Source organism: Lycium ferocissimum, chromosome 2 (genome assembly GCF_029784015.1).
Source record: "Lycium ferocissimum isolate CSIRO_LF1 chromosome 2, AGI_CSIRO_Lferr_CH_V1, whole genome shotgun sequence".
Taxonomy (NCBI): domain Eukaryota; kingdom Viridiplantae; phylum Streptophyta; class Magnoliopsida; order Solanales; family Solanaceae; genus Lycium; species Lycium ferocissimum.
The window spans coordinates 70,798,088-70,816,587 of NC_081343.1; the positions used below are offsets into that span (position 1 = coordinate 70,798,088).

General features: G+C 34.5%; 5 protein-coding genes across 6 annotated transcripts; 3 read left to right on the plus strand and 2 right to left on the minus strand.

Moving 5' to 3' along the window:
• Positions 1-506: 506 nt before the first annotated feature.
• On the minus strand, positions 507-4,180 carry LOC132047277 (very-long-chain 3-oxoacyl-CoA reductase 1). Its single transcript, XM_059438272.1, has 3 exons — positions 3,259-4,180; positions 1,770-1,839; positions 507-1,085 (listed from the first exon to the last, which is right to left on the minus strand). The coding sequence occupies exons 1-3, from the start codon at positions 3,894-3,896 to the stop codon at positions 831-833; spliced, it is 963 nt and encodes a 320-aa protein (XP_059294255.1). The 5' UTR covers positions 3,897-4,180; the 3' UTR covers positions 507-830.
• A 900-nt stretch (positions 4,181-5,080) lies between these two features.
• On the plus strand, positions 5,081-6,872 carry LOC132047278 (early nodulin-like protein 21). The gene is made up of 2 exons (XM_059438273.1): positions 5,081-5,814; positions 6,403-6,872. The coding sequence occupies exons 1-2, from the start codon at positions 5,622-5,624 to the stop codon at positions 6,720-6,722; spliced, it is 513 nt and encodes a 170-aa protein (XP_059294256.1). The 5' UTR covers positions 5,081-5,621; the 3' UTR covers positions 6,723-6,872.
• A 428-nt stretch (positions 6,873-7,300) lies between these two features.
• On the minus strand, positions 7,301-9,008 carry LOC132048402 (uncharacterized). Of its 2 annotated transcripts, XM_059439305.1 has the most exons (3): positions 8,744-9,008; positions 8,514-8,576; positions 7,301-8,418 (listed from the first exon to the last, which is right to left on the minus strand). In XM_059439305.1, the coding sequence occupies exons 1-3, from the start codon at positions 8,914-8,916 to the stop codon at positions 7,425-7,427; spliced, it is 1,230 nt and encodes a 409-aa protein (XP_059295288.1). In that variant the 5' UTR covers positions 8,917-9,008; the 3' UTR covers positions 7,301-7,424. The 2 variants fall into 2 exon arrangements, with proteins under 2 accessions (XP_059295288.1, XP_059295289.1); XM_059439306.1 differs by lacking the exon at positions 8,514-8,576.
• Positions 9,009-10,975: 1,967 nt separating this feature from the next.
• On the plus strand, positions 10,976-12,984 carry LOC132048403 (protein NOI4). Its single transcript, XM_059439307.1, has 3 exons — positions 10,976-11,145; positions 11,896-12,087; positions 12,617-12,984. The coding sequence occupies exons 1-3, from the start codon at positions 11,137-11,139 to the stop codon at positions 12,638-12,640; spliced, it is 225 nt and encodes a 74-aa protein (XP_059295290.1). The 5' UTR covers positions 10,976-11,136; the 3' UTR covers positions 12,641-12,984.
• A 2,171-nt stretch (positions 12,985-15,155) lies between these two features.
• Positions 15,156-18,350, plus strand: LOC132047279 (succinate dehydrogenase [ubiquinone] iron-sulfur subunit 2, mitochondrial). The gene is made up of 2 exons (XM_059438275.1): positions 15,156-15,879; positions 17,995-18,350. Exons 1-2 carry the CDS (start codon positions 15,227-15,229, stop codon positions 18,164-18,166), a joined length of 825 nt encoding a protein of 274 aa, XP_059294258.1. The 5' UTR covers positions 15,156-15,226; the 3' UTR covers positions 18,167-18,350.
• The last annotated feature ends 150 nt before the right edge of the window (positions 18,351-18,500 follow it).

Sequence of the window (18,500 nt, forward strand, 5' to 3'; positions counted from 1 at the left end):
TTTTTTAATTTAAAGATAAAAGTTTCCTCTTCTTTTATCTCTCTATAGAGGTAGAAACTAGTATGCTTTGCTTAATCTGTTTCTCCACTTTCAGTCAACAGGTTTAAATTGAGCCGAGGGTCCATTGGAAACAACCTCTCTACCTTACACAAGATAGGAGTAACGTTCGTACACTAAGGTCCTCCTCGGACCCCACTTGTGGGATCACACTGTGTGTTGTATGGGCACGAATTTGACAGCTTTAATTAGTTCTTCCTGCTGCAAATAAATTATATTCTTGGACAAAGTTTTCTCCCCTTTTTGGAGGTAGAACAAGGCTGAGAAAGTACCATCACAATAATTTAGCCAATGATTTCAAAACATGCACTAGTAGGAAACCTCAGTCGATCTTCAAATGATCTGATAAATCACAGGAGTAATATTTTGAAATAATTATAGTAAAATAAAATTAGCAAACCCAGATCATGTAAGGGTACTTCCGTGGATCATAGAAGTAAACACCATACTGAAAAACCATTGTGCAATATCAAACTCAATGAATAAATACAACAAAGTCATTTTAATTTACTTGCCCTGGAAAATGTTTTTTTTTTTGGCTAGATTAGAGAATTGAAATTTCGAACTCTTTTAGGCAGCTCTGGATTCAAACAGCCTACAACTAAAAATGCAACAAGAATGACATCTGGCCTTGTTTAATGAGAACGAAATCAACAAGTTTCTTGTTGCATTACCAGAACTAGCATTACCCAATTGGAAACAGAAACAGAAAGAAGATATGAATTCAGCTGATCAGACTTAAGATATGAGATATTGGGATACGGCGAGTTTTTCTATTCCTTCTTTCTGGAGTCCTTCATCTGTCCTCTCTTCCGGATTCCAATGCAGAACTTCAGACGCCATGCATCAACAATTGATTCTGGCAATGAGTACAGCAAACCCCACAGAAGAGAATGGGGCCAGTAAGGTGTGCACCTTGGATCATGACCTATCCATCCCAGGGCAGCTCGAGCATAACCATCAGTCGAGGGAACAAAAAATGAAGATCTTTTGATTGACGCCATTTTTGTTGCCACATACAAAGGCACCTATATTTGGAAACCAAGAATAATGTTTGCATCAGCGGAAAACAAGAAAATGTAATGGAGTATGTCAGGATGTCCTTCAACGTTAACAAGATCCTATTCAGTCCATTTGTTCATGAAGTTGAACAAGATGCCAACAGACAAGTTCATTCACTATCGGAAAAATCACTCCAAATGCTTAATAATAATAATAAAAGGGCAAGTTGAAAAGGTAAAATTTTAGTTTATACATATCAACATAAGAAGACTTCAAAAACCCACTTATTTTTCTGAAGAACATTTTCCTTCATACCGAACATACCCCCTCCTCCTCTTCCCCAACACACACTTCTCCCGTATTAGCCTCACATGTCCGTCCATAATGAACAACTAGCAACAGTAAACTCTTCAACCAAACACCCAATAGTGGTACCATTTTAAGACTATTTTGGTGTGCTCCTAAAATTTGCATTTCGTGTTGTAGAATAATATATCAAGAAGCAAAAGACAGATGAATCCAGGGCATTAGGACATAACACACAAGTAGTGAACTTCACATGGGACTAGTACTCTAGCATAAAAAGTTATGATTACAACTTTCAAAATTGACAAGAAAATGGATAAAAAGCCAGTAAATCCAAATGATCATCATTTGAGGCATCCAGAGAACTGATTAAAAGCCAGTAAAGCCAAGGGCATAACATATACCTGACATTGCACATCAATTCCACTCTTCTTGTACTCTACATAGAGGCATCTTGAGAACTGATCAATGTATCTAAAAAATAGAACCAAAAAAGTTCAAGGCAGCACAAAAGAATATTAGGGAACAGCTACTATGCCATGCTTAACCATCCAAGGCTTACTAAAAGTATAATACATTGTCATATTAAAAACGAGGAACCAGTAGGAAATGTAAATCTGTCATCAACGCCTCAAATTAGCTTAAAGGCCACAATGAATTTCACCTGATGAATATCAAAGTTTTCTTTAGTACCGGAAAACAATTCCACCCCCTTTTCATTTTCAGTATCATTATTTTCTTTATATTACATTCTACCACTAGATCACTAAAGCTATCTTTCATTGGTGCAATCTTCAAGTTGACCTCTTTTTTAAAAATAGAGGATATCAAGATTCATGTCGTCCAATGGTACAGTAGATTTCTAAAATGAGGACGCCTCAATTAGCTAAGTGAACAGGAACTGCTAAAGTAACGAAATCATCAGATCTCAAGTCAAATTTTAGTCTTTGGAAATCCATCCATATGCACACAAATTTTATTTTTCATGTGTACATTAACATGAATATCAACTCTTATAGTTTATATATGCAAGAATTTTTTTTTTTAACCAATTCTTAATTAGCTTCAAAGTCTATCAACTTATGTACAATTTTACTTTTTTCTACTATGTTTCAACACAAGGTGCAATCATTTGCCATCATTCAATCCAAAAGGGACCTCAAAACAAATAATAGTCTAAGATTTAGTGTTTGGAAAGCTATCCATATGCACACAAGTTTAATTTTACATGTGTAAACTAACATGAATATCAACTCATATAGTTATATGCAAGATTTTTTTACCAATACTTAATTAGCTTCAAAGTCTATCAACTTATGTTTAAATTTTACTTCATTTGGCATCATTCAATCCAAAAGGGACCTCAAAACAAACAATAGTCTAAAATTTAGTAATTCGAAATCCATCCATATGCACACAAATTTAATTTAACATGTGCACATTAACATGAAAATCAACTCTTACAGTTGTATGCAAGATTTTTTCCATTTTTAGTTGGCTTCAATGTCTATCAACTTATGTATAACTTTTACTTTTTCCTAATAAGTTTCAACTTACGGTGCAATCATGTGCTATCATTCAATCCAAAAGGGACCTCAAAACAAACAAAAGGGCAGCCCGGTGTACTAATAGTCTAAAATTTAGAATTTGGAAATCTTCCCATATGCATATAAATTTAATTTTCCATGTGGACATTAACATGAATATCAACTCATATAGTTATAATACTTATATGCAAGATGTTCTTACCATTTATTAATTAGCTTCTTAGTCTATCAACTTATGTATAACTTTTGCTTTTTTCCTAATAAGTTTCAACTAGGGTGCAAAAGTTATCTAACATTAAAAAAAAAAATAGTCTATAAATTAGAGAGGGAAAACAGCTCAACTTACGCTTTAGTCGCGGCATAAACAGCATACAAGGGATCAGAAGGGATAACAATGGCAGCACCAGAACCAATATTAACAATTGCTCCTCTTTTCCTCTGAACCATACCAGGCAAAACAGCTTGAGTAACCTTTGTAGTTCCTTCCACATTAACTTTAATCAAATCAGCCAATAACTTATCATCCACTTCATGGAAAAACCTAGCATAAGGATAACTAACCCCAACGTTGTTAATCAAAACCCCAATATCTAATCCTTCAATTATCTCCTTAATCTTCTTAACCCCTTCATCCAAATCACCAGAAAAATCAACAACCACTGTTTTAATCTGGATTTTCCCATATTTAGCCTTAATTGATTCAAGAACATCATTTAATTTATCAGGGTTACGACCCACAAGAACTAAATTAAGACCCTTTCTTGCTAATTGAAAAGCAAAGGCTTTTCCAATACCATCTGTAGGTCCAGTAACAAGTGCCCAAGAACCATATTTCTTGAGATTTTTTGCAGGTCTAAGGAAATTAACATAGACCCATTTGAGAACAATGATTGAAAAGCATAAGACTTTTAAAGAACCTAAAGAAAGAAGCAAAAGAAGCCATATTGGCTGAGATTTGAGCTGATGATAGATGCAAGTCTCCATGTGTGAGTGGAACAGAAAGATTGGATTTTTTTAGCTATATATAGATCTAAAGATTGGATTTTTGAGCGTTAAAAACGATGGGTTTTGAAGATTATTAGTGCAATCTAAATGCACATGGTTAGGCACAGCTGGAAGAATGGAACAGAGCAACTGATAAACACAAGTGTAAAAGAGTAATTGGATTATGGTTAGGGAGAGGCAGGCAGTTGGGAATTTAATAGGGTGGCCGAAAAGGCTATTATTATTTCGAAAGTCGATGCTAAGATTTACATTTTGTTGAAGTAGATGAACAAAATTTGGTACGTGCCTTTAGACTTAGGTAATCTAACTCCTCCAATTTATAATGTTGAGGTATAGTTCTTTTTAGAAGAATTAGCTTAAATATATGGGTCCACTCGACCGTCTAAATTAATTATATTTGGCGAATGTATAATATATGAATAATTTATATATAACATTATATAATCGTGTATGATTTGTATACTATATGGTTAGAAAAAATAAATAGTGAATTCGGCTTTTTGTAAAGACAGGGGTGAACTTGTCTTCGGATTACGAGTTTTGATAGTTTTGGTCTGTGAGACTCTATATTTGTTTTAAAAATTCACTTAATATGTATAAATAATTTATCAAAAACTTAATAATGTTCTTATTTTAGAATCTAGAATCTCTAAATTCAATATCTTAGCTCCACCTCAAAGATCCCTTCTTTTCTACTAGAAGCCAAATTTTCCTTCAGTGCTGTGTTTATAATTTCAATTTTTGTGATCTCACGATTCATTATTTACCTTTACACTTATTCTACTTTGTTTTACTGTATCAAATCATACAATATATATACAAATTGTTTAAACAATTTATAGTCGGATTACATTATGAAGGAATAAACAAATAGACTTCTCTTTAAAATTTGAATATAGAGGTGATAAGTGACTGAATTAAGTCAAATTAATAAAAGATTGTGACTTTTAATAGTTAATACGTCCAAAAAATTTAATTGGGTCAAAATTGATTGAGATAAAATGGTTCAAATTCAATCAGTTCAACATGACCAAACATACCTTCCTTTCTTTTATTTTTAATTAAAAAAGAAAGTGAACGTTAACGTACAATTATTAGCTTAAGTTCTTTAAATATAAATAATTCTCAATTACTCTCCGAATTTGGTTTTGTATGAGTTTGGATAGGATTTTAACTCGTTGATTTACACTATTTGATCTTGAAACAGGTGAAAATTCAGGCCCTTTTATAATTGGGCAAGTTAATTGATATATGTGGGTTGATTTTGCTATGTTAAACCCTCCCCCTTTCTAGAAACCCCTTCCCTAAAATCATTATTTTAGATAACGCTTGCGGGTTAAACAAAAAAAAAAGAAAAAAAAAAAAAAAAAAAAAAGAGAGAGAGAGAGATATAGTGGGGTAAGTTCATGGTAACTATTTGGGATATCGCAGCCACTAAGCCCACCACCTTCACGTTTCCATTTTTTCCTCCCACACGCCCACGTTAATTACACTGTGCACGTATTATATATAACTGATTTAACAACTGTTCGCTATTAGACTAAACACAAATTAAAGACTTGTTCCTTGTAAGTTCAGTTCCTCATTATCATCACACATTGAAAAGAAAAAAAAAAGTCTTAACTTCTCTCTAGCAGCTAGCCAAAATTTCCTCTATCTAGCTGAGCTCTTTAATTGATTGCCTTGCCCCTGTGATTACTGATCATGGCTTTCACATGTTTTCGTAACGTGCTCATCATCTCAATATTAGTTACGACTTCTCTTCAATTCATGCATGTGTCATCCTTGGAATTCCAAGTTGGTGACACTACTGGTTGGGCTGTTCCTCCCGCAAATGTCACCAATTTCTACAACAATTGGGCTTCCCAAATGAGGTTCAAAATCGGCGACACCATCCGTAAGCATTTTTAACTTACTTGCATCTTAATAGCAGCATAGCACAAATTAAATGACTTTAAGTTACTACTATGTTATGTTTAGATATTTTGCACACTGAACGGTACCCAATTTTGTACTTTATCCTGTTAAATTGACTTATAATAACTTGTCATGTACCATAGCATGCTTGACATTTTACAAGCTTTTTAGTTCATCCGGTTAACTGAATTGACCTGCAACAACATAGTAGTATGTCACTTTTCATAGCTAATTAAGTCCGAGATGATAACTTGGAAAATTGCGTAAAAATTCTTTACAATATAAGTGTTTGTATATACGCTTATAAAAAGTCACTTTTAAAAATTAAAAAAAATTAAGTAGTATAGTTCAATTGTTTGTAATATTTCTATGTTACTTGCCATTTTTCAGTGTAACCAATTAGATAGTTAGTTGTAGTTAAATTTAACGTAACCCATGATATTACAAATTCTTTACACGACCACTATATAAAGATTAAAATTCCATCGTCATATAAATGTACAAGTTGTTATAGTTGTTGTGTAGATCTAAAGTCCTCTCGTTTGTTTTGCTTTGGCGATGGATTTAGGTTTCAAGTACAAGAAGGACTCAGTGATGGAGGTGTCAGAGAAAGAATACAAGAAATGCAACTCAACGCGGCCCCATTTCTTTTCCAACACAGGGAACACGATGTTCACGTTAGAGCATTCTGGTTATTTCTATTTTGTGAGTGGAGCAGCAGGACACTGTGAGAGAGGACAGCGAATGATCGTAAGGGTTCTGGTGCAAGATGTGATCGGTGAAGCTACTTCTGCAGCCTCAGTTACAACATTCATGTCATTGCCACTCTTTGAACAACTTTGTGCTCTTCAGCTTCTTGTCTTTCTTCTCGGTTCACTTGTCTACTAGCTAGTTAGATCTTTAATTTAACCAATTTGTTGCTGCTTTATGTTGAACTGCGTTTTGGGTTTTGTATTGGTTAATTACTTAGGGGTACATTGTTTTTCTTCTGCATAGACACTTTGTGGGAATTGATTATTTTGAATTTCATCTAGATATATGTTTCAATTTATTTGACATTTGTTCTTTTTAAGTATGTTTAGAAAGTATGGTACGTTTTTATGTGAACTCTTTAATTTAAACTTTTTTCATCTTACATGCTTTGGTTTAAGACCATAAGTTTTAAGAGTGTGTATACTTTTTCTATGCGTGCCTAAAGTCTTTTTTTTCTAACAGTGCACAATCAAAACCATCATATAAGACGAAAAGGAAGATCGTGCTAGTTAACCATAATATCATCACCCCAAAACAATGAGCGTGTAAGTTTTATGAGCTATGTTTGGCCATGCACTATTCTTGAACTTATTAACGCACGGAACGTGAGTATCCTAGAATCGAAAAAGGGAGCATCTTTACAGTTTCAACTCTTAATTTCTTCTTTAAAGCTGCTAGAATTAAATCAAGAAGTAAAGATAAATAGACGAACACAAGGTATAATCTGGAATCATTAGTAGACGAATGGAAAATTGATCGAGTCTCTTGAGATTAAAGGCGCACATTTGAGGCTAAATTGAAGTTATTAACATACATTTTTAGAATCTGATATCATAACTATGGAGTGCAATATTGGAGCCAGGACGAATCACCTTCATATCCTGACTCGATTTTCGGAACACGAGGTACATCTTTAACAGAATTAGCAAGTGCTGCTGGCCTGCTCTGATCTTTAGTGCCTCCTCGTCGTCGTCTCTGGTAAGTAATTTCATAGTGACACGAAAATTGTGCAGTATTCAGCTGATCATGATCATTGCCAGCGTGCACATTTACCTTGTCAAGAAAAATTGTATCAGAAATTAACAAGCCATATTTAGCAGCATACACTTCCCATGCTCCTCCAATATGGTATTCACCCTTCTCAGTATGCAATAATTTCATCTCCACCAAATTGTTTCCCACTGGATCAAACAAATGCATGGCAATTTCTCCGCCCGCTCCAGGAAGAGGAAGATCACAGCCTAGATTTTCTTCTACGTCTTTCTTTGGTAGCTGTATGAACATTACACCTTTTATACCACCATATCTATACACAACTTGCGAACATAATTTAATTTGAACGATTGGTTCAATCTCTATTAATCCGGTACCACCACTACTATACGAATACCGTTCACACAACTTTTTTATATATAGGCTTTTAACATCAGCTCTAGACAAACGCCTTAGGAGTACAGGGTTATTCATGTCAATAGCTTTCTGGTCGTTAGTGTACCCGATTCGAAGGCCTAATTGCTGTGAAATCTCAAGTCGGACCAAATCCTTGTTAACTTTCAACTTATTTTCCTTGACGAAGTCCCTCCATTGTCCAGTGAAATAGTAACATTCATTTTCATTTTCCCCATTATCGCATACCAAATTGACTTTCCGTGTTTTTTCTCCAGCATCAATGCGACGATGTAATTTCAAACTCTGTATATAATGCGCCAGTCTCCTAGGAATCTCTAAGTGATCGCCAGTAATGTCATCTTCGCATAATTGCTTTTCGTAAAACTGTTTTCCGTTTTCATCTCTGTAAACCCATGATGTTCCCATGACAACAGGGTTGCCTCTGCCAATAGAAATTAAGATATTATCAATCGGAATTATACATATACACAAACATTGAGTATTCATCATTTCAATTAAGTTGAATGAATCGACAACCTCTTAAACTTATCTGTAAATTTCATTTGGATATTCGAACTACTGGCTGTTCCGATTGAGCACCTGAAAACATGATAAGTATTCAGCTGTTCAATTGGAGGATGTGCAGTGCAAGTGTCGAAATGGAATTTAGTGGCAAGTTAATTATGAGATTGTCGATGTATATTCAGCCTTTCAATTAACTAGTTGCGGTTTAGGTTTAAAGAACAGCGAATTATCAATACACATACTTGGAGTCTTTGGTTTTCAGAGAACCGCTCCCTGAATTTTCAGTATTATCACGGATTTCATTGTTTTGTTCCTCTACCGTCATTGAATCACTCTGTTGATCAACTTCAAAGTAATTATCGGAGATTTCATTCTTCTCCAGTAGTCGATCACGGAGGCCTGAATTATCCGACATTTTCAACTTCTTGACTCTTTGCTTCAGATTCTTTGAGAGTATATAAGCTATGATAATTGATATGATCTCCTCGAGTAAAAAAAACGTAAGAGGAAAACAGAGTAGCTAATGGGAGTATGGTGTTCTAGTTTAATTTCACTACAATTTATAGACGTAGCCGGAGGTGTTCGTGCACTCACAACTTATTCAAACAACATTATCTTATATTTCCCAATTTCATTTATGTCATGAATTTGACCATTATATGACAATAACCCTTCTGAAAGATATACTATATATAGTTAGTAGCGCCCCTTTATCAATATTTTTCTAAGTCAATTAACTTGAAATGGTAAACGGGTTATCACTCTTATAACTTCAAATGCATTGTTCTCATTTCTGAGTTATATGACTCGTTGTCACATTTCGCTTCTCGAGAGTCAACTTAGTTAATTTTCACAGCTAAATTAGATTAAATTAATTTAATATTTTAAAATTAAAATTTAGATATTTAAAAATTATACGAAAATTACATTAATTGTGACAAGTATCTTGGTACAGAGGGAGTTCAAAATTTTATTGAAATGTACAAGCTCATTTATTTGTTGAAAGTTTTGTACACGCTTTGAGAAGTAGTCGAACAAAAATCCTAACAAAGTATTGGTTAGTCAAAGTTTTTTTTAGATGTTTAGAGATTTTTAACGTGGAAAGTGCCTTTTCTCAAAAAAGATATTTTTTAGAGACACTCACAAGATTTGAAAGAAAAACACAATTATTCAAATCTGTTTTTGGTTTGCACAACATTTGTTCAGAACATTTCTCCAAATGCCGTCGCATTCATAAGAAATACTACTTTTGATGAATGGCCGACGTTTGAATACATTAATGTGTTAAAATGATTCAACTCAATAAATAAGTTTGATCATAAACCGTCCAATATTTGTTTCTGTCAAAATGGACAGATCGACTTGAGCTAAATAAGAATCTTAATGAGAACACTTCCCCTAATACAAAATTAATTATTTTAATTTGTTTGTTTTTCTTTTATAATTTTCTTATTACCAAATCAAACTAATTAAAGCCGTTTCTTCTATTTCCGTCACTATATCAAAAAGATTACCTAAAAAAAACTTATTTTTATACGTAATTAATGATAAGTTCAAATTTGTGCTATATATGCCGTTAAAATTGTTCCAAAATCTTAGAATGAAGAAATTAGATTTTAACCAAAATGACCTATTAATAGATATATAAGTTATATAATATAACCAACTCAACCTCTCAAATTTGAACGGATTGGAGTATTGAACATTGTTTACCCCTTAAAAGGTAACAATTGAATTTATACGCGGTTAAAGGATAATTGATACAATAATCAAATAAGCAATAACAAGCAAAGATTCGTAAAGAGCAGGAAAAGAGATAGCCTTGATTGGTAATTGAGGAACACAAGAAATTGGTCCGGCTTGAAGCCTTTTTTGCCTCGAACCGGAGCCCATCTTAGGAGAATTAGAATAGTTTTAGTGGTTATAGAGTAAGAATGTGAGAGTAATGAGGACCCAGTCCATAATGAGAGGATTCACCCCCATATATATAGTACAAGACTTAGAGTTATACAGGGTAACTAAATCCGCTAAAGGGATAATGATTCAGATGATTTGGGGCGCTACAACGGTTGGCAACGCGACACTCGGCGTAACGGGCGGCGGGAAATCCGTTACAGGTCGGATTTCTCGCATTCGTGTCAACTAGCGTCCCTCCGGTTTATGATCCCTCGAGCTTTATTCTATCCGACTCGTTGAACCTGGACCGACATTACATCTCAAAGCCAACTCTTATATCCTGCTCCGATCTTGCGTCGATGGACCAAAACATGTTACCTCAATTTATACGGTATACAAACATGTTATATTTTTATTTCTAAAATTGACACTCCTAAATGGTACGTACTAGTTTAAAAATTTCCATGCCCTCCAAAAAAAAAAAAAAAAAATTGCAATTTTCAAACACAGCGTGGGACTTTCTGAAAGTATTTGACTTTTTGGCTATCTGAGACTATATTATTATTGAATTAGAGAATGGGGGTGTCATGGGTGCAACGACTAATTTGCAAATTGATTTCCACCTCTTTAATTGTCCTCTCCCACAAGACTCGTTCTAATCATCCTTCTCTCTCTCTCTCTCTCTGCATTCTTCTTCCTTTCATCCATTGAAATTAGAAAGACCTAAAATCTCATATTCATGAATTCTGTAAGTTTCTCTCTCTTCCAATCTTTTTCATTTTCTTTTTTATTTTTGTCATGAATTCCCTATGCTTTTTTGAATGTGAATATTCTTGAATTTGCCATCGGTTATTGAATAAGATGAAATATAATGAGATTCAAGAAATGTGTAAATATCCAAAACCCCGACCCCCACATTTCTCCTTGAATGAATGAAACGTTAGGAAAAATTGTTTCATATGTATATGATTTCTTTGTTAATATGGCATGGCTGGGACCAAGCTTATTCGCCTTTATTTTCAATTCGTTTGCTGCTGTTGCTGCATATAATTCACCAACAATTTTAACTGTTAACATGCTTTTGCTTGATTTTTATAGCCAGATTGAGCACCTTTAGTTGATAATCTATTTCACATTTCAGTTTAACGAAGTTGTTTAATTGATTGTTCTTAAAAGACATAAGATTGGAATAAAATCATGTGTTAGAGTTGTTTGACTTACCATGAGGTTTAAGGGGGAAAAGACAGCCTTTTGACACATACCAAAAGTACCTTTTAGAATTCTTGTTGCCTTAAATATGCCATGTCATTCTAATAGCTATAAGAGCATGTCATTATAAGTAAAATGAGAAGAAAAATTTCATTGTTTTTTGAAAACTGAAAAGGAAGAGGAAGTAATTAGAGTGAATTTACTAAAGGGAACATAAAGAAAGACTTCAGTTTGCTTATAATGGCTAACTTACATTTCTTCATTTCTCTGTTTTGACGCCATTTTCCAGCAAGAAAAAGGTCGGCCATTGCCGAAATTCGGGGAGTGGGATGTAAATAATCCGGCCTCGGCAGATGGATTCACTGTCATATTTGCTAAGGCTAGAGATGACAAAAAAGCTAGTGGCAGTGCAGCACCAACACAAGCGCCCAGGAATGACTATGCATATGGACAACCTAACCCTTATCAGCAAGAACCTAGGGTATCCCCTCAACTACTAAATCTTAATATTTGATTACACTTTTGCAAATGATCACTTGGAGATATCAACTACTTGGAGTTATGGTCTAGTTGTTGTTGTTTACCATCATTAGGTTCGGCGTTTGTCAGGAGTTCCTTTTTAGTTTGGTTCGAGACTTGCCTCTCAATGTATATAATTCTGAGATCTAGAGACACCTATTCTAGAGAAATTTTTTTCAGTGGTGACATGAAATGTGTTTGAATTACATCTCTTGAAAATTAGATTCGGATCTACTGAAACTTGACGAAAATAGAATAAAATGATAGAACAAGTCCATATGCAGGCGGGATTAAGGTATTGTCATGTTGGTGAGTTTATGTCATGTTCAATGTCTGCTAAGAGTCTTTGTAATCTTGTTAGTAGGAGATGTAAAGAACCTCTGATGATAGATAGTTTAATTGTTGAAATTTCATTAAGTCAGACTCCAACTAGTTTAGAATTGATGGTAATTGATTAGTTGAATTGACTCTTACATCTACTATATATGCAGAAAAAAAGGTTTTGCTGTTTCTGAAACCATAATGTTTCGGTGGCTGTGAATTATGAGACTTAAGGCCATCGTCATAATATTGCAGTTCAAGTCTGCCAAGTGTAGTTTACAAAGGTGGGAGAATGGGTGCTGCAGCCTCTGTTTGTATTTTCCTGTATCGGTTATGTTGCATATAAGGTTTTCTTAAAGTCTCTCTCAATAGTACTCTACTCCCCAATATGTATTATTCAGGGGAATCGCCGACCAACTTTGACAACACGCTAATGTATTATGCTCGACAATCATAGTTGATTAGTCTGTCAATTTATATCACTTCTCTTGTAGAACATGGTACTAGATTGAATGATATATCTGTTATGTTGTCCTCAGAGCTAATAGCAGCTGTTTAGAATTTTCAGTATGTGCTTTTACCAGTGCAATTTGAATATTTGAACCTTCTCCAGCTACATGGATTATGTATCTTGTATATTATGGTGAAACTTGCCTCTTCATGCCATCAGGATGGCTACTAGTAGAGAAAGAAAGAACTCGTCTTTCATGCTCGAATTGGCTGCTAGTAGAGAAAGAAAGTTCCTATTTATGTGTCCATTGGACACTACCACAAGCAGAGGATTGGGAAGACATATAATTTGAGAAAATAATATTTGCGTTGCCTCATGATATCATGAACAGAACAAACAAATTGGCAAACCATTATAAGAAAAGGGATTTAAGCACATATTTTTTTCTTACACCACACCAACTATGGTAAGTGTATTTCTTTATTTTTAGGCTACCATATTGTACGTGCTATCAAGAGTTATATGTTATTGTAAATCAACTTAATCTGATAGTGTAAAAAATATTATACACAATCACTTTATAAACTCAAGCAAATAAGTAATATCTATAATTCTCTCATAGTCCATGACAAATTGCTCGAGGTTATATAAGGGAGAATAACGTATATATACATAAAAATAGGGTATATTTACAAAATATGACGATACTTTTCAGTTTACAAAACATAACAATAAATTTCTTACAAAACATATACGAAACAAGGCTTAAAATTTTGTGTATGAAACCGTATGAAATGTGTATATCTCGCTCAAAGCTTAAAAATTTCGTTCAAAATTTTGTGTATGAAAACACTATTATATTAAAATTTTGCTCAAAATTTTTTGTATGAAATATGTATATCTCGCACAAGGATTAGAATTCTCACATTTTTCGTATATATAAAAACGGTATGCAATATGTATATAACTATATAAATTTTGTACTTTATGTTAGCTTTTTGAAAATTTAAACGCAATAACATTGGATACAACTTGTATACAATGTTAGCACAAATTTAATATTGTTTATGTACTTAGCATGTAGAAAATAAAATTTAAACATGTCATATATTTATAGGTTGTATTTATATGAAGGGTTGAGCTGTGGTTAATGCAATGGTAGTGCTGGCAGTTGTGAGATTCGTTTTTTTTCTTTTTGTTTGAATTTATGATTAAGATTTGTTGGAAAAGGAAAAGGGATGACAAAGAAAAAGAAATGGGACAAACAACAAAAATGGCTTTGCTGCAATCCAAATTCGCTGCATCGGTGGAGTCAGAGAACGGAAAGAAGGAAAGGGAAGGGTGGGGCAGATCTGTTCCCAGATCTGTATTGAAATAGAGAACAGGAAAAAGGGGGAAGGGTGGGCTTTTAATTTTTTCAAATTTGGTATATTTTGTAATTAAATTGTTATATTTTGTAAATAAGAAAAAATATCCTTATGTTTTGTAATTAAGAGTCTTAACTGGTATTATTAGGTCATTTTCCCGTTATATAACCTATAACAAGAAAGCAACCTATGAGTGGCGCAATTAAATTAGAATCATGCCCTTATTAGCAAACTCAAGGGCAGAGCCACACCTTTTAGATATAGAGTTTAGCATAATCCAATAATTTTGGTTCAAAATCAATATTTATATGTAAAAATTATTTGATTATATAAATAATATAAGTAGAAGCCATTAAATAAAAATAATTGCGATTTAGAATCCATAAAACAAAATTCGGTCTCCCACCCCCATAGTTGTCAAATATGGTTATTTAATGGCAGTCAAGATGGTCAATTTGAAATGTCAATCACCTCATAACACATAGTACGTAACACAATTAAACACTACATAAAAATGAACATGTTTGCGGAAAGTAAATGATCCACGACCCAAGTCCTAAGCTACGAATGAACTTAATTCGATCAAATATCTCCCGTGTCTAAACGATGTTGATTCCCGAGTGGAAAAGCGAAAAGTAATTGATCCACGGCACGAGCCAACCACGATCCTTACAAATTATCAACGGCTATCAATTCGACACGTCGTCAATGTTCCACACACATCCCAAATCATTCACGGCAAACCTTATTCGTCGACGATACAAAAATACAACCCCAAATATTTCCAACATTCCCAAACTACCCCTACCACATCCACCCATTAGTCGGTTCTTTACATGCCCATTTCCGTCATTCTATATAATAATTTTTCAATATAAAATCCTTCTATTTGGCTCTCTCTTTAGCAACCTATCCAATAATCAACTCTGTCTTTGGTTTCCCAAAAGTATTATTATTCATCAATGGCAACTGGTTTAATCCGACGAGCTATCTCTAGGGTTACGTCATCATCATCACCAGCGGCAAGGCTACTCGTTACCCGAGCCTACGCTTCGGATGCCAAACCAGAATCCAAACCTAACCCCAACCTCAAGTCATTTCAAATTTACCGATGGAGCCCCGACAACCCGGGTAAACCCGAACTCAAAGAATACAAAATCGATCTAAAGGAATGTGGGCCTATGGTTTTGGATGCCCTAATCAAAATCAAGAATGAAATGGATCCATCACTTACTTTCAGGAGATCATGTAGAGAAGGGATCTGCGGTTCATGTGCAATGAACATTGATGGTTGTAATGGATTAGCATGTTTGACTAAGATCTCGGAGGATAAAGAATCGACGGTTACACCGTTGCCACATATGTTTGTGATTAAGGATCTGGTTGTTGATATGACCAATTTTTATAATCAGTATAAGTCTATTGAACCTTGGCTTAAGAGGAAAACACCTGCACCTGAGCCTGGGAAAGAGATACCGCAGAGTAAGAGTGATAGGGCGAAATTGGATGGCATGTATGAGTGTATTCTGTGTGCTTGCTGTAGCACATCGTGTCCTAGTTATTGGTGGAATCCTGAATCTTATCTTGGTCCTGCTGCACTCCTTCATGCCAACCGGTAATAATATTTTTGTTGATTCTTTGTTTGATTATTAATGTGCTGTATTTTGGTTTGGTTGTTTTGTTCTTGTTGCGTTTAAATTGAATATTAAGTTAAAGATACCTTATAGTCGGGGGATAGAGTTAGGTAAAAACTGTGTTGGTAGGAGGTACCCATGGAATTAGTCTAGGTGCGCGCTAGCTAGTTGGGACACCATTTTTTATATTTATTTTTAAAAGAGACCTATAGTTGGTAAAGATTGTAACTTTGTTGGAAGTGCAACAAAAATAGGGTACATATGCTTACATGTAATAGGTTGGCCATAAATTTATTTAAATCAATTGTATCAGATTAAGAATGTCGTGTTCCTTTTAGATACGAAATGTATCTCATTTCTATGAGGTGAAGGTACATGGTAAAACCGTGCAACTTCCATGGAAGTTTTGGTCATTGGATCTTATTATGAGTTATCTTATCATTAGACAACTTCGAAACATATTGATTTTCTCAACTTACTAATTCCTAATTGGTTCATTTAGTTATTCTTGTTTCTAACCTATGGCATCTCTTTAATTTGACTCAAAATTTATGAATATCTGTCCAACATCTCGTTTTACACATTACATACATCCCTCAGCTTTTTGACTGTCATGTGATTAATTCTTTTGCTGTGCTCTCCTTCGGATAAAAAACCTGACTAATGTGCAGAGAAAACTTAGGTTTTACTCTCCTTTGCAATAAACATTACACACAGCACTCTCATTCCCGCTGCTGCCTGCACCATCAATTGACAACTAACTAATCTTCCTTGACCACTCCACCCCTATAGTGCTGATCCTTCCTCTCTGGAACAATCAGTTTCTCAACTCTCATACTAGCTGCAGGGAGTAGGCCTTCATTAAGTCTGGTGGGTGATCAAGCACCCATTGTCTCAACTGATAGTCTCTGTTTTCTATAGGAAATTAATTATATTTTGTGCACAGAGACCAAAGAGGGGTTGGGTGCACTGGTTTAGAGAGCGGAGGAAAGGTCGCCACATGTGTTGTGTCCGGGAATTGATCTTACTATTAACAGGAGTTTTGTTTTGTTATATCTTCCTTTTATATTTTCGCATTTTACTGTCTTTTTTCCTTATTACTCTGTTCGTACTTCTTTGGTCCTTTTTTTTAGACTTTTTCCCTTTCTTTTTCTGCTTTTTGCTTATCCATATTTCTTTTTCCGTGTCACTGAATAGGAGTGGGAATCCTACTATTGAAGTAGGAGTAATTAAAAAGATGCTCTTTAAGAAGCGTGAATTTCTTTTCTATAAAAATATACTCGTTAGGAGTCATAAATTTACTATTCTGTGTACTCGGTTTGGTTCGTTCGTTTAAATATTGAATCAAATCAAGTCCTTCTGTAAAATTTAAAACCAAACCAAATCAAGTCAAAGAATATGTCGACTTCTTTTTATTCATCGATTCATTTTGGTTTTCGTTTTGGTTCAATCTTTTGACTTTTCTTGAATCACTTTAAAATTTAAGTCTGTGGCAACCTACATTAAGAGGCATTAGAGCACCCATGATACTAGAATCCTGGGTGCGCCACTGATTAGCTTGTAAGGTTCAAAGATTAGTAAGTGTTAGAGTCCTTTGTTATTCTTTTTAAGTGTGGAAATTTCAAGTAAGGATGGAAAAAGTTCAAATCACGTTCTGGGCTTCTTGTCATTCAAAAAAAAAAAAAATGACAGAAAAAGTAGATGAAAGGACCTTTTTCTATTAAGTTCTACAAAGTTCGGGATATATCATGTCAAAGGGATGCTAATTCCTAAGGCCAAACTCAAGGGGGATGTCTTAGGTTAGCATCTTGTCCAAAACTGCCTTTGGAGTTATATGATTTATGTGCTCAGCTATGTAGAGCATTGTTTACCTAGGTCATTTGCATGATGAGGGAATAAGAGATTCGGATTTCTGAAATTTCAGTACTTGCTTGACCCTCTTAAGAGTTTTGGAATTGTTTATACGTTCTACCACATTAACCCTAAAACCCATTGGTATGTATGTTAGCTGCTGCTTATTATAATCTATACTGAAAGGGGTTTTCTTCCCATACTTGCCATATTTGATGGAGGTTTATCTCTTATTTTGAATGTAGATGGATCATGGATAGCCGTGATGAATTTACTCAGGAGCGCCTGGACGCAGTTAATGATGAATTTAAGCTTTATCGCTGCCATACCATTCTGAACTGTTCTCGTGCTTGCCCAAAGGGATTAAATCCTGGGAAGCATATTCAGAACATCAAGCGTCTGGAGATGGCATCTTGAGCCAGCAGTTGTAGTGTTCCAGTCTCTTCTGCTAAGATTGATTTTGAAGGACCAGTAGGAGGTTGTTTCTCAAAATAATGTATGCACAGATTGTAATGTATTCTCTCAGATCTTTTTTATACTTGAATTGGAGATGAAAGGTGCATCTCTCCTAAATATAATACAGTACTATCATTTTCAAGTACATTTCTCCATAGTGCATGAAAGGCGTGTTTTTGTGTTTCCTTATAAGATAATTTTACATAATGTGTATGTTCTTTCAAGGAGGATTTTATTTGGGTTGTTCATCTGTGCTTGTCTACTTAATAGGAGCACTATCCCTTCTGCCAAGGTG